At 37.4% G+C, this 14,838-nt stretch overlaps 1 protein-coding gene across 4 annotated transcripts in view; it reads right to left on the bottom strand.

Moving 5' to 3' along the window:
- PKNOX1 (PBX/knotted 1 homeobox 1) overlaps nucleotides 1-14,838 on the bottom strand; it is a 51,013-nt gene that overhangs the window by 11,357 nt on the left and 24,818 nt on the right. For 3 of the 4 annotated variants that reach the window (XM_056327292.1, XM_056327295.1, XM_056327294.1), the window contains 6 exons: nucleotides 7,766-7,936; nucleotides 6,583-6,682; nucleotides 5,433-5,530; nucleotides 3,065-3,193; nucleotides 1,977-2,053; nucleotides 194-366 (listed from right to left, as the gene is read on the bottom strand). In XM_056327292.1, coding sequence (XP_056183267.1) covers nucleotides 194-366; nucleotides 1,977-2,053; nucleotides 3,065-3,193; nucleotides 5,433-5,530; nucleotides 6,583-6,682; nucleotides 7,766-7,936 — 748 coding nt within the window. The remainder of the gene's footprint in view (nucleotides 1-193; nucleotides 367-1,976; nucleotides 2,054-3,064; nucleotides 3,194-5,432; nucleotides 5,531-6,582; nucleotides 6,683-7,765; nucleotides 7,937-14,838) is intronic. The other variant, XM_056327296.1, reaches the window with a different exon arrangement.

The following is a 14,838-nucleotide window of genomic DNA, read 5'->3' as shown; positions in this document are numbered from 1 at the left end:
ACCCCCCCCTACCCCCGCAAACACAGGAAAAAATTAGAGGGAAAAATTGATACATTTCTGTTATATTTTTCCAGATTTAAAATCTATACTGAAATACCAAGAAGTTCTCCTCCCTCCAAAGGCATCAAACCCTTCATTTCCCTGTTGCAGAGGAATTAACTTTTTTATCTGTGGTTTAGTGGGCTCTCCTTACCATCTGACATTGTAAGCTCATTAGATTGCTGCTGAGCAACTCCTGAGGCAATGGAGTCAGGCCAGAACCTCTGAACTGGTCGGTTCTGAGCTGTTTTCTTCTTCGTTTTTGGAGTTTCAGAACAACTGGAATCCAGCATTGGCTGAAGAATTCGCCTTCTAGCATTGATAAACCTGAACACAATCAAAGGCAAGAAATGCTTATGACCAGTTGGCTGTAAATTCTCTCTCAGATTTACAAAGCACGCAGTGGGGAAGAAAAAATTCATAATATAAAATCTTCTCCCTACCAGCTTGGTTTGACACACTTATTAACGTGCAATACCGCTCCTGGAACACTGGCATTCTTTGATTTTGGCAAACTAGCCAAGAAAGTACTTCTATCATTTTGCTGCTAGTAGCACTTTTTCCCCCACCTCAGAAGGAGAAATTCTCCAGACAGTATGACAGATGTACATTTCAAGATCTTATTAAAAACTAAGCACCACATAATTTGCTGACAGCACAGTCCAGAAAGCTGATACTCCCCTCTCAGTAGGGTTCACCTAAAACCTAGCCCCTGCCTAACCTAGTTTGTTTGGTCTAATTTCACTTACTTCCTTAAGCTCCCGTATTACTTATTTTATAGGCTCTCTGGCTTTCCAGCGTCTGGTTCCTGATCCAGGAGACAATAGCAAACACATTTTTCAGCTCTTTCCCAATTCCTTTTGGTTCCTCTATTTTCACTTGTTTACTTTAGCATGCTAATTGTTGCCCTTCCCCTTTCTGCTAGTGAACAAAAAAATACTTAAACTACATCTTAATTAACTGCCACCAGTTAACTGAACGTCAACACAGCTAGCTGTGGCAAGGTGCTGTGATTGAGGTTAGCACCCCTTGCTAAACTGACAAACACATCCAGGACCCATCTCCACCTGCAATGGAAGGAAGCAGGGTGTAGCTGGCAGGTCCACGTGGTGGAATGCAATGCTTTGCAGAGACATTAGTTGGATCCCAGTACCACAGAGCTCTGTTAGTACTGCATCACACAGGCATTGTTATACTGTTCTACTTTTTGGAACCAGTGTACTGCCACTATCTTAAGTATTTCCCCACTGGTCCCCTCTGCAGCTGTGCAGCCAGCATCATCTTTGACATCTGAGGAAGATCCCTGTTGGACTTAGCTGCGATAATTTTAGGAACCGATACCACAAGCAGAACAGGATGCATGTCAGCATCCTCACTCCTCTACTCTCCCGGGGCAGGGGTATTATCTTAAGCCTCTAGTGAAGACAAGACATGCTAAAACATGTTGAACCATGAACTAGAGTAGTTAAGGTACTGACACTCTCCATTTGGACATCACACTCAGAAGACAGCATCCTTTGGTACAAAAGCAGAATAGTATCTGCTGTTGGTAACTTCTTACAACATTTGCAACCATGATTACCAGAGAACACTTTTCAGAGCTTCAGGTCACTAAATGCCTTTAAACTTCAATTTCTTCACTGGCAGAAGAGACACATGAGTACTTCCGTCTCTTTCAGCAATAGAACAGAATGTAATTCCTTAATGCTGCAAAGTTTTCTGGAGCCCTTATATAATCTAAATGGCACAGGTATTATTATACCTTACTATTAGAATAATATGCTTGTGTATCAGTGCATAATTCTTGTGGTTTTATATGTATTTTGTAACATATGCAGACCAGTAAGTTCAACTCCAGATGTCCAAATTATACTCCTAACTATTTCTCTACCTTGTAAGCACATGGAGACAGACATTAAGTAAGTTTTTGCTCTTACCAGTTGTTAACCTGGAGTAGTGTCAGATTTGTTTGTGCTGCAATCTGTTTCTTCTCATCCTCTGTTGGATATGGATGCTAAACAGGACAAAAAAGCAAAAAAAAAAAAGGCATAAACGTTTCAACTCCTCATCAAAAATAAGGATTCCTTTATTACAACTGATTAAAGCTGCTAGATTAAGACCATCTGACTCATTAAAAAATGAACTTTAGAAACCTCACAAACTTTTATAGATAAAAATAATTTAACAAAGAGAGCTTTACTACACAAAATTGTTTTTATCCAGGAAAGTTATACGATATCATTAAACTGCTGATGTGTAATTCAGAAGAAAAAGCCTCTCATGGCTGACAGTCTTTGTTAAACAGCGTGATCCCTGGGCAACACGGCATATGATAAGGTCTGATTAGTTATGTTCTCTGAAGGCAATGTCGTATGAGTACTGACAAGCATTTTCTAGTTAAATAAAGCTACTCTGAACTAAATAGATGAAGAGAGTGTATGCAACATTAGAAGCATACATGCAGTCTCCCTACAACTATTTTACAACAGCCAAATGATGCAAGTGAAAAGTACCAATCAGCTAAACATCGCGATATAACTTGAGACCCATTTATCCTTTCAGGGTAAGTATTTACGCAAAGGAAAGACATTCTACTGAAAGCACAATAAGATAGTATCACACTTGGTACACATTAGAAGGATTGTCAGAAAGAAGATAAAGTCAGAAAATTTGAAATTCTCCTCTACAGAATATCCCACAGAACACAGATAGAAGTATTCTTCCTTGCGCCATGAATGAAGGTATTGAAAGCATTAAGTTCTCAACACAATGAAATGAAGAAAGATCCCTTTGAACAACGTTTACAGAGCTCATGAGGTACAAATGTAACATACTTATTAAAATAATAATAAGATCAACTGACATTAGACTGTGGAACTACTCCAAATTACTTCAGGGAAAACCAAACTGAGATTACACAAATGACAACAGAATAAATTCACCTTCTCCATGAAGCAAAATCATAAGACATCACATAAAAGAGTTACATAAAAACCTGTGACTCCTGATCATGTTCAGTCCTTACCCCTATGTGCTGAAAAAGCCAAGATCTCATCACATTTGTAGCGTGCTTGGGAAGAACTCCTCTTTTATTTTTTGATGAGCCATCATCTTGATGCAAGATGCCTAGATCTTGGTTTAATTGCAACTGAAGCTGCACATATAATTTTAGAAGAAATAAGGCAGTTAACATAGTAATAGCAGTATTCTGTATCAATGTATGAATAAGGAATGAAAAGAAATTAGGCTTGAGGCATGCTGATTAAAAAAAACTACTTTATTTGCTAGGAAAGACAATAGCAGTTCTCCTACAATAGCATTCCAAAATGTCTTTATCCAGGGAAAATGCTGTATCAGACTTCTATAGTTTTCACATTTTATGTAACTTCAGTTTTAAGAATTACAGCTGTTATCAGGCTGTATATGTGATATTGTGACAACAGCCAAATGCTGATTTACTATAATTTAGAATAAAATCCACTTATGTAGTACATGTCAGGTTAATGATCCCCTGTACTCATCTACACTACCCTAGGGATCTGATAGCCTTGCCACCCTATGCAGTCATTTGCACATGTGAAGAGCAATTGAAAAATACAACGCCGAATATACTCACTGTGTGCAAACATAAACAACTATGGAAGCTGCAAACCAGTACTGATTTAAGACTTAAACGAAGGACCAAAAGTAAAATTAATTATTATGCTACAGCTGTAAACAAAGACGCTAAGGATCCTGCTAAATAAATGGATCCAAATTCTCAAAGAGCAAGAAGATACGTATGTTAGAACCATTAATTCATTTCATAACACTCCTACTATTTTCCTAAAGGTTCATATTCCTTTCTCACTTTTGCTTTCTTTTTCACTGCCTGTGGATACATCAAATCATTTGCACATGGGTTATCTGAACATTAGGGGATACATTGTTACATGCTTATGCAGAAATAAGAAGAAACAGCATATAAATTGCATACGAGATTATCAAATTACAACAAATACATATTTGGAGGATACCTTTGTTTTCAAAATAATGTTTTACATTTCAAATCATCTGCTTGTATATGGAGGCTTTATAATGAACTTTCAACAGCTGGCCCCCAGCATTTTTCCCCTACCTCCACAGCATTCCAAAGCACTGGAATAAGAATTCTAAGAAGGATTTCCTATGGGTGACAAGGATACAAATCCAAGCCCATACAGATGTGGGTTTGGAGATTCGTACTAACATGAAGAGTAGCCACAAATACAAATAGAAGGTCCTTTTTTTGTTTATAGACTACAGGTGTTATTTTCCACTCAGTATTTTCTTTTTTTTGGTCAGAATTATAAAACACGTTTTTCTTCAAACCCACTTCAGTCTAGGAGAGTAACATTACACATTTCTTTCTGAAAGGTATCTGAGGACAGAACTGCATGGATTCTAAAGAAGAGTATGGGCAAGTACATATATGCTACAGCAAATAAAAAGAAGGTAAGAATAAGCATATTTTTTCAGTTGGAAGTCAGAAGAAGGGGAAGAAGAGAAGACAGTTAGTCAGTGATTACCAACAGATCTTATACTGTGGAGATGGTAGCTCCTCATTCACATTTTTAATTGACCCCAGATTCCTAAATGATTTGATTTACCACTTGCCAAGGTTTTCCGTAACTGAAGATGGTCTAGTTTTCATGGTTCCTTTTCTTTAGTTGTTTCTTTGAGCTCTCCAAATGCAACTTTTACAAGCCTCCCCCAAAAAGGGTGCTGGCTATTATCTTTGAGGGTATAATGAGCCCAATGTGAGGATCTCCCATAGTCTCAGCTGGGTATTTTGAAGGGTTTGTGGCAAAATGCTTCTCAACATACATAAATTCTGAAATATATACGGTTTCACAGTACTAGTGGTTGCCATCATGATAAAAAGTAAAGTTTCTGACAGCAGCATTGTGGCACCATAATGCAATATCGTAAATCTATCTAGCCATAAATCTAGTTCAACAATTAGGAATGTTTTAATAATTGAAACTGAATTGTATAATTCAGACTTTTTTTGGTTTGGTGGGGGTTTTTTTTGTTTGTTGGGTTTGGGTTTTTTAATTGGTTTCTGTTTGGTTGATTGACTTTTGTTTTTTAAAAATCCCTGTACCTATACTGTTCTGCCACCAGTAAAAAACTGTATTTAAGAAGTAGGGACTATGATAACCTGTTGTGGCATGGAAAAATCTACCTGGGACCTTATGTCACATCATACAACTTGTAACTCCTATAGCAATGCTTCCATTAATTTTACATTAGTTACTATGTGTACGAACACAGAGCTTATACTGACAGTGTGTTAAATTTAAACCAAAACTCTTAAAAAATGATATTTATTTGAACCCAGAATACTATTCTGTGAAGCCCATGAAACAAACCTGAGAGTTCTGGATCCGAATAGTTCCAGGTGACAGTGCTTGTGTCACCACTTGACCTTGTGGCGTGACCACAGTGACTGGCTGATACACTGTCCCCCCTTAAAACAAAACAAAGATCATAGGTAAGTAAAAGCCCTTCACATATTATTCTCTTTAAACACACAAATACATCAGAACTGCAGACAATACAAGAGTTTTGATGATGTATCAACTATTCTTTTTTAGTAAGCATGCAAGATGTGCTCCTTGCTACACTAGAATTTTTTCTGTCCACAAAAATCTGTATGAAATTTTATTATGTTTCCCTGTATTTTAGGCATTTTAAATCTATTTTCAAAAGGAAAATGCTATGACTATCAGGCTATAAAATAACTCATGATTTTGTTTTAACTGAGCTAACTACAGCCAACCAGGCTTGCAACACCAAAACCACACCCATGTGTGTTGAGTGGTTAGGGCAGTCAGCTGAGTGACACCTACATGTTCAGGTCAACTAAGGTGACAATCTCAGTGAATGCACTGGGGATCCTGGGCACCAAAGCCACAAAGCACACGCTGTGTCTCAGGACAGCCTCTCTGCAAGTACATGCCGTAAGAGCAGACTGCATCACTTTGTTGCATCTGTAGTCAAGGTTTTTTTTTCCCCTGTTTGTTTTAAAACCTTGTTTAGAAGATAAAACATTTCACTTCAAATGTCATCTCCCTACAATAGCAGAACAACTTGGACCATCAAGGATTTCACAGACTCTAGTTTCCAAATTCTATAGAGCATGAGACAGCTAATAAGTGCAGTATTGTAAGTAACACATGTCAAACTAGCCTTTTTTTGAAGAAGAAAAAGAAAAAAAAAAGGGGGGGGGGGGAGAGTAAAACACCTCAGTCACTGAAATGTCTTTCAAAAAAAGTAGTGTTGCACAGAAAAATCTCGTAGTATTTTATATATATATATATATGTAACCTCTGCTCACACATGCATACTTGGTACACATATAAATTAAACATTCGGAAACCAATAAGGCACTTTACTGTATTATAACAACTTTGCAGGTATTAGAGTTAAATTTTTAAAGCATTTGTGTATTTTTTGTAACAGCCATAAAAGAAACAGAAATGAAGAGCAAGGTGCCAGTTTTTCTTCACTATGTCATACCTGCTACTGTTGCCATAGTTACATTTCCCTGCTGCAATGCTGATGCTGGCACCATAATCCCTTGGGGACTGAGTGTGCCTGCAATGGCACTTGGAATTTGCTAGAAAAATAAAACAATTAGTTGCTTGCATATTTTTTTTTAAAGGAGATGAAGCATGCTTGTGTAATTTTGGCTCTAAAAATGCATTTGTAATTCAATCACAGGATTAACTTTCAAAGAGAAAGAGACTTCATTAGAGGTTCATCATTACCTACATTAAGTTTCTCATTATCACCAACCATTACACCTTTGAAAACCCTCATGAAAGCAACTGTTAGAAAAGATGTAAAACTACCTTGAGAAATTTTAGAAGAGAAATGATTCTAGGTATATAAAAACTAAGAGAAACAGTTTCCAAAGTCACAAGGCAAAAAGGACAAACTGAATATACCCTTGATGCTCTTATTACAAACTTCAAAGCTTTAGAATTTTAGTTATTACCTTAATTCCTTCAATTTCAAAAAAATTGTATTAAGCATAAGAATTCAAGATGCCCAGAATATTTTAATCTGCTCAGGATAGTTCTTACTCAACCCCTACCATGCAAACTCTTATTAATTTCTTAGTATGTACGAATAATCTCGTTACCAAATGCAAAATTCAGTCCCTCCTGTCTCTACAGAAGACTGTAACAGACATGCAAAAATAATCTTTTAAAAGTTGGTTTTGTCTAATATTAGACTTTCCTTTCCACACTTCCAGATACCAAAACCTCAGTAAGGAGTCCAGACAGTGAAGTTTAAAAGTAATTGAGGCTTTTCAGAATACATACCATCAAACACATTAGTAACGCAGACAAGGGCCACACCCTAAGACTAGGTATCTAGTAGGTACTCGGACAGCAGAAGCATCAACCATAATATACTAACTGTTGTTAATTAACTGTTGTCAATTTACTACAACAAATACAACTGGCTATTGCATTTAGGTGGTGTCAGCGACATATAAACCAAAATGTGTTCTAGCACATTTCAACAAATTTGCCCATCAGGCAGTGGCACACAGGTGTGCACCAAAAATACAGCTCTTTCTACTCTTAACGAGTTTTGAGAAAGTACAAGAAACTGCAGAAACTCTGTTTGCAAACTAATAGAACTGTAGTTATAACTTCCTAAGCAAAACCTAACTGTGTTTGAAACATACCTGAGATTGCACAGGTGAATAAGGACTTCCAGGTTCTCCACTTAATAGAGTTTCACTGTTCATTTTTGTCTTCAGGCAGGCAATGTAACGACTACAGAAATCCTTGCAGAGTTCATTAACCTTTTCTAGCTCAAGCAGATGGATACGTAGAACTTGGATTGCTTTTACCATCTACGGAGAGTTGAGGAAAAAATATTTAGAAACAAAGTAACTTAATTTAAGACTACTTAGTGAGAGATTTAAACAAACACTACTTGCCAGTAACAAAGACCAACTAAAGCAGAGTTACTAAGTGCTGACTGGAGTTTTCTAGCTCTGACCATTATGCTCCCAAAATGTGAAAGGAACATGTTTACATACCAAACCTGTACCCTTCTACTACATAAGTAAACTACCATACAGGTGAAATGAAACACAACAACAATATAATCTTTGTCACATGTGACACACGAGGAAAAAGCGAATAGTTAAGGTGTACATGGAGCACAGGATGAGCCTGTATGTCCATGTGATCTTTATCCCCATCAAGCAAATCTGGGCCATACACCACGCAAGACCAAATGTGAAGGAAAGTAATTCCATCCACACATACTATTTGGAAAGAATGGTTGCAACATGCTTGGTAAGCAATAGTCATCTTGAGCTATGTATCAGAAACATCAGGTTCAGTTCCACATTAACCCTGACCCAAGAAAACCAAAAGTGTACAGGTGAATTAGAGATATATTGAGAAGACCCTTCTATGACTTAGCATAAATTTGTCACACAGATTGCTAGGGAGGCTGAAAGGTACAGGAGGTGGCCTGCCATCTCACCTGTAACAAAAATACAATAGCTTAGAATTAGAGAGGTGCCAAACTTGTCACGCTGTTCAAAAAGCTTAAAAGTAACCAAACACTTCAGCCTGAGAGCTTTGAACTTCCTCTGCAATTTTAAGTCAAAAGATTAAAAACTCTGGGGTAACATCTTGTAAGAACTTTCAGGTGAGGAGACTGTTTCTGAAATATAAACCATTAAATACAGGGCACTAAACCCAGTAACAAATCCATGTTTAAACAAAAATTGAAGTGCAGGAGATATGTATGTCATGAGAATACTTAACATGCTTACTGCAAGGAAAAGACTTGTAAGCTTGGATAGCTAACGGTATTACATACTGCATAAAAATAGCTTAGGTGATTGTAAGGGTCATGGCAGAAGACCAAAAGCTGAAACCAAATTGAGATGGTCTAAATTTTCATCAAGCAGTAGGAATTCCAGGACATTCAAATATATACATAACATATTGGCAAAGTAATTAGTTAACTTACTTTTTATACAGCGCGCCATCCCCATTTACTTGCTATACTAGATCTCCAAGAAAAATATCCTTTTATGAAACTGAATAATTGTAATTTTGAAACATAGTGCAGAGCTTGATTTTAGCATTATTTGGAAAAAATTGTCCTACATGAAGGCTCATTTACCTGGCCAGAGCACTGAATCCAATGACCAGAAATGATAGCTTACTTATATATATATATATATATATATACACTATACAGGATAAGTAATCCACTTATTCTAACTAAAGAAGCCAACCGGGAGCTGAAGTTGTCTTTGTTCAAAGCACCTGAAGGAGATCAACACAGGCAAACTTCTGGGTGTGTGCTCCCTTCTCCACCATCACCACTTTAGGTTTCATTGTGACAGACATTTGCCCTGCTTTTTCAGTAGAAGGTATTGCACACAAATGACACTCACCTAATGCAGGCAATTGTATGTTAAAATAAGTAAGAGGAAAAAAAATGAAGCGGTAAGAAGAAATCTTATCCCTTCTCAGGGCTAAAAAGAAAACCAACCCCAACCTGTATCTTTAAAAGCACAGCTGCAGAAAAATCTGAGCTGTAGACTTGGTATCTGGTAACTCTTTTGACCTTATGACACCAAAAGCCTTTTGAAATAAGTGAAATGGCCCAGCACTGAGGTATATAAAACAGCCCTCAGCAGTGGTTGCTGTTTAAACTATGTTTAAGTACCTTTAAACACAACCAAGTTAAATTATGCAAATTTAACTAGATTTTAAACACAGAACAAACGTCATCTATGTATAAAGATATTCTGTCACTGTTTCAGAGACAAAAAAAAAAGTTTAAGTTACAAAATTCTTCATGTGTGGCAAAGCACCTATGTTGGCGAGTGCCTTAAACACTCAGCCAAAATTGAGGTAACATAACTTTGGGCACATAATATTTGACTGTATTTGTGATTAGTTTTGCTCCGTCAGGAGGGTTTTTTTTTCTTAAACTATTACTCATATTTATATTATTTATTTATTTATCAGCATTTGTTTGGAAGAAAAATTGAAGTCCTTTCTTCAGCTTAGATCTAGTTTCAAACTGATGGTTGATACTTGAAGTGAAGTTGAATTAAAGTAAAAATTAACTATAAACCAAGAATTAGTAACACTGTGCAGGCTTCTGCAGAGCCACACACAGTCACACTACTCTTACAGCAATCTGGGCTACTGTTGTTACGAAGGGAAACAAAACTTTGTAAATACACCACGCCTGTCACCAGGACTTACTCATTTACAACTACACTAATTGTGGCCACATGGCTCCTGCTCTCTTGCAACATGGGTGGACCAAACTTACATTTGTTATCAGAAGTTCAGGTTTCCCTTGAAACTAAATAAAAAAAATATTTTAAAAAAATCAAGAACTCCTGAGAAAAATAAATCACGTTGAACAAAGGTAATACAGAGAAATGTTTTCAGACAGATCACAGCAACAGTAATATTTCATTCCTATGTTCTTAAAAGGCACACCTTAAAAATCTACAACCATGGTTTTGTTCTTTAGAGCTGCTGAGTAGAATATGCCACAGAACAATGAATTTTTATAACCCAATTGATTCAGTCTTTTCAGCTGTAGAAATAAGCCTGGAGCATCACTTCAGAGGTATGTACAAAGATAGGAGTAACCATGAGATATACGTACACTACTGAAACTGTTGTAAATAAAAATAATGGTAAACTATTAAGCAAAGAAAGATTACTGGAAAATTTCCAGTTCTTGCTAAAACTGCTATCCAGAGCTTATTCATATATAACAATATCATATATTAAATTTGGAGACATCTTTAGCCCTAAAAATGCTTTAGATTGTGCCTGCGTCCCATCTTTTCAGTGCCTCAAGCATGTGGTGCAAAGGGCACAGACCACACTATGCACCACCTTAGTCATAATCCCCAGCTCACCTTTGTTCATCTGAAACATATACACACAATTTTTTACAGATTTCAGGGCACATAACATAAGCATATAGCAAATACATATGCGCACAACATACAGGAAAGAATCTTCATATACTGACCAGTAATATTTGCACTCAAATGACTTCTCATTTGCAAGAATAGTTAAAATACATACATTCACAGCTCACCTACCCTACTGAGCAAATCCTTCTGGGGAAATTTAGGTCTCCAGGGAAAGAACACAAACTCTGGGAGAGAGGGTATTTTGCTTTCATTTATTTTGATTTGATAATCTCTCGCCTATTTTGAGTTCCCAGCTAGGAGACACAGCTAGGAAAGGGATGACTAGAGGTTTACAAGACAGTTCTTCATATTACAATAGCAAGAACACTTTTCAGAAACACAAAAGCATGACTTGTCCAGTCAAGAATATTCAAATGAAATCAGCAGGCTTCACCACCACAACCTTTCCTGATACAACTAAAAATTCAATAGGATCATCTTTGAGAAGAGGGTACCGAATCAAAAATCCTTACCCCAAACAAAACAAAAAACTCAGAGGTCTTCAAAAAAGGTAGTGTCCTGTTCAAATACAAAAGTGAGAGTGTATTTAACACTCATTGTTTTGTATTGTTTCTAGACTTGATAAAGCCATAAGTAACCTGCTCTGACTTCACAGCTGACCCTCCTTTGTGCAAGGGATTGGACTACAGACCTCTTGAGCTTGTAATCCAACCTGAATCATCCTAGGGCCCTATGACTGTGGAGAAATTTAAAAAGCCACACCCATATATGGGAAGAGTTTACTTTGAACAGAAGCAATACAAGAGGTAGGAACCATCCTGAAGCAACATGATGTTTCTGCAGTCGTTGGGTTAACAGTAAGCAACACAACTTATGAAGTACTGAATGTGTAAAGATACAATATAATCTGTGAAAACCCTAAAAATTATCTGGAAACACCCATGTTGAAAAACTTCTTAAGACATGTAGGAAAACGTCCATGTTAAGTCCTAAGCACAAAAAGATACTAGTGGAGAACAAGGAGAAGTTGGTTCATTGCTTCATTTCAAGATTTGTTTTATCTGTGAAAATGAGATAGAGATGGCAAAGGGTAAGGAGCTCCAACAGATGATGCTCCATGTTATGTGGATACAGCTGAGCGCACTTCCAGAAAGAAGCATGTGCATTTAAGAACCTACAGCTAGCAATGCAGACCACCAAGATCTGGTTCTTAACAGTGAACACACCTCTTCTGGTAATGATGCTTGACAGAAGGACTAAAGTGGATGACAAGTAACAATAAAAAAAAAAAAGAGAGGAAGTTAAAGCTCTGGGAAAGAAAGCACACTTTCAGTCTAGCAAGTAAAATGTGCACAACCTTCAGCTTCCACTTCCTTCCCGCAAGGATCAGGATTCGAAAAGGGAAGGTCTGCAACACTTATTACAGCTAATCAGCACTTACATCAAGTTCAGAGAAGAACAATGGAAACACAGACAGTGTGAGGGACCAAGAATCAGAACAGACAAAACTGCTGAAGAATAGAATAGACCTGTAGAAGACATTCCAAGACAGAGAATAATTCTGGCTCCAACAATATACTGTGCCATGCATATCTGCGAGAGCTAAATACTGCACAAAATCATAAACCTGTACCTCTCTTTTTTTACCTTCCTGAATAGTCTAACCTATATGGTCAGTCAGTGACACTGGAAGGAAAAAAATTCATAGTTCTGTTTTCAGCCAATAGTTCTTGAAGAGCAAACATTACCTACCACGGAAAAGCTACTTTGTGTTTGTAGGTATTAATTAGGGATAGACTGGAACTCCTGGGAAAATTTCAGTCCCAAGACAGCTACCTCTTCTAACTGGAAGATGATTCTGCATTAAAAGTAAAGACATACCCAGAATGTCAAGACTTCCTACATCTCAGAAGGAGCTGATAAAATCTGCTCAGAAGCTAGCACTGAAGCTTCTCAGTTTTCTTTCAACATATTTCAGAATTGAACTTTGCGTTCTTTTGCAATATGCTCTTCTTGGAAGGAAAAGAGGCACCTTGTACACCTCTTACAGGAAGAGACAACATCATCAGGGAAGCCATAACACAATTTTGTGGGTTTTTTAGTGCTACAGGTTTTGAACACAAACACTTGCTGACTTTGTTATAGGAATGCACATACAAAAAAAGATCAGGAACATAACAATAAATCAAATAAAAAACATGCTTAATTCAGGTCATTTCACAGCGTACCTTAAAAATTACTTTAAGGAAAAAAACCTTCCACAGGGAAGTGCCAGTTTTTCTACCCTGTTTCCAAATTGTTACAATCTCTTTTGAGGAATTCTCACTCTTCTAAATATGCTGAAGCCTAATACCAAAGTTCTCACCCAATCCAGAAACCATCAATATTTACAGAAATGTTCTCATCCATTTCACTGCAAACACCCTGTTTTGACAATGCACCTGACAAAGTCAGACTTGGGAAAGGCAACGCCAAAGCAGAAGGCCTAGTGACACTATTTCTGTGTTGACTACAACCCTCTGCCATGCCACTTCAAAACCACCAACTCGCACTGCTGGAGTAGTTAACTAGAAAGAGTGGAATCCCTCCACCTAGATAATAAAAAAGGACTGAAACTTGGTTTACAGGCCAGCTTAAGATACACATATCCTCAAAAGGTGGATGTTACCTATATTTCCCTGTGCTGAAATCCTTCATACTACTAATGCAGGAAACCGCCAACTAGTTTAGAATGGGAACCACAGTATCAAAGTAACAAGGTAATGTATACTGCAGCTTACTAAGAGCTACTCAAGTTAGTACATTGCTCTTAACGACTTCCTTTCTGGTCAAACCGATCTAATGCCTATGCCACCCAGATTAACATTCCATGGTCCCCTGGATGAAAACCAAACTTTTCCTTTGGAATATTCAAGGCATTTCAAGTGAGTGCAGGATGTGAAACGTTGCCAGGGTTGTTAAGAGGCCCTACAATCAGTATCTTGACAATTTCTGTTATCTAGTTAATTAGCCTATAGGCAGTACAGAGCCTGAAATTATATTCTGCTGTTTTGGAACCATTAGTTCAATCTCCGTCAAATACACTGTGCAGTGTAGTTGAGTTGTACCTGCCCCTTCCAAAAGAAGGAAAAAACCAGAAAAAGCTGAATTAGTGGCCAATTTCCTTACTGTTGGCAGGCCTGCCACTCTTTTCAGATTGGACTTGAAATTAGAACATTATAGAACTATATAGAGCCATTCATCTTAGTTTAGCTCTGGCTTCAAGTTGAATGACTGCTACGGAGCAAGCATTTACACCTTATTTGTTCAACTCTGCTGGGGTCAGATAAAAGCAAGTAGGTGTCCTGCCTACCTACTCCACCCTTCTGGCTCGTTCTAATTAGCAGTCTTCACTAGCTTCTCCTTTCAAGTGAAGGTGGATTTAACTGTGCAGTTAAAAAGGGAGGGACAGCAAGAACAGAAGATATAACAAGGGTGCACAATATTAGAAACCCTCTCTACTAAAAAGAGATTCTAAATATATACATTTTTTTCCAGATTAATGTGACATAAGGCAGAAAAAATGCCCAGCTACAGCCTTGTCTGTGCAAGCACCAATATTTCAAGCTGAAGAAGAGATGAAAACCATAGTAGCTATTTCACAACTTGACAGAAACTCTTCTGCTTATTGCCCCTGACAAAATGAATAGCCTGTCAGAATGTCAGCTGTTCAGAGTCCCCAGCCTTCAGGACAGGCAGAGGACAAATCATGCTCAGATTTCATTTGGTATCCAGTAACAGAAAATCATAGCTAACAATACAACTACAGAAGA

This window comes from Falco biarmicus, chromosome 2 (assembly GCF_023638135.1).
Source record: "Falco biarmicus isolate bFalBia1 chromosome 2, bFalBia1.pri, whole genome shotgun sequence".
Classification (NCBI taxonomy): domain Eukaryota; kingdom Metazoa; phylum Chordata; class Aves; order Falconiformes; family Falconidae; genus Falco; species Falco biarmicus.
The sequence above is the reverse complement of the archived record's forward strand: the minus strand, read 5'-3'. Positions and strand labels throughout refer to the sequence as shown.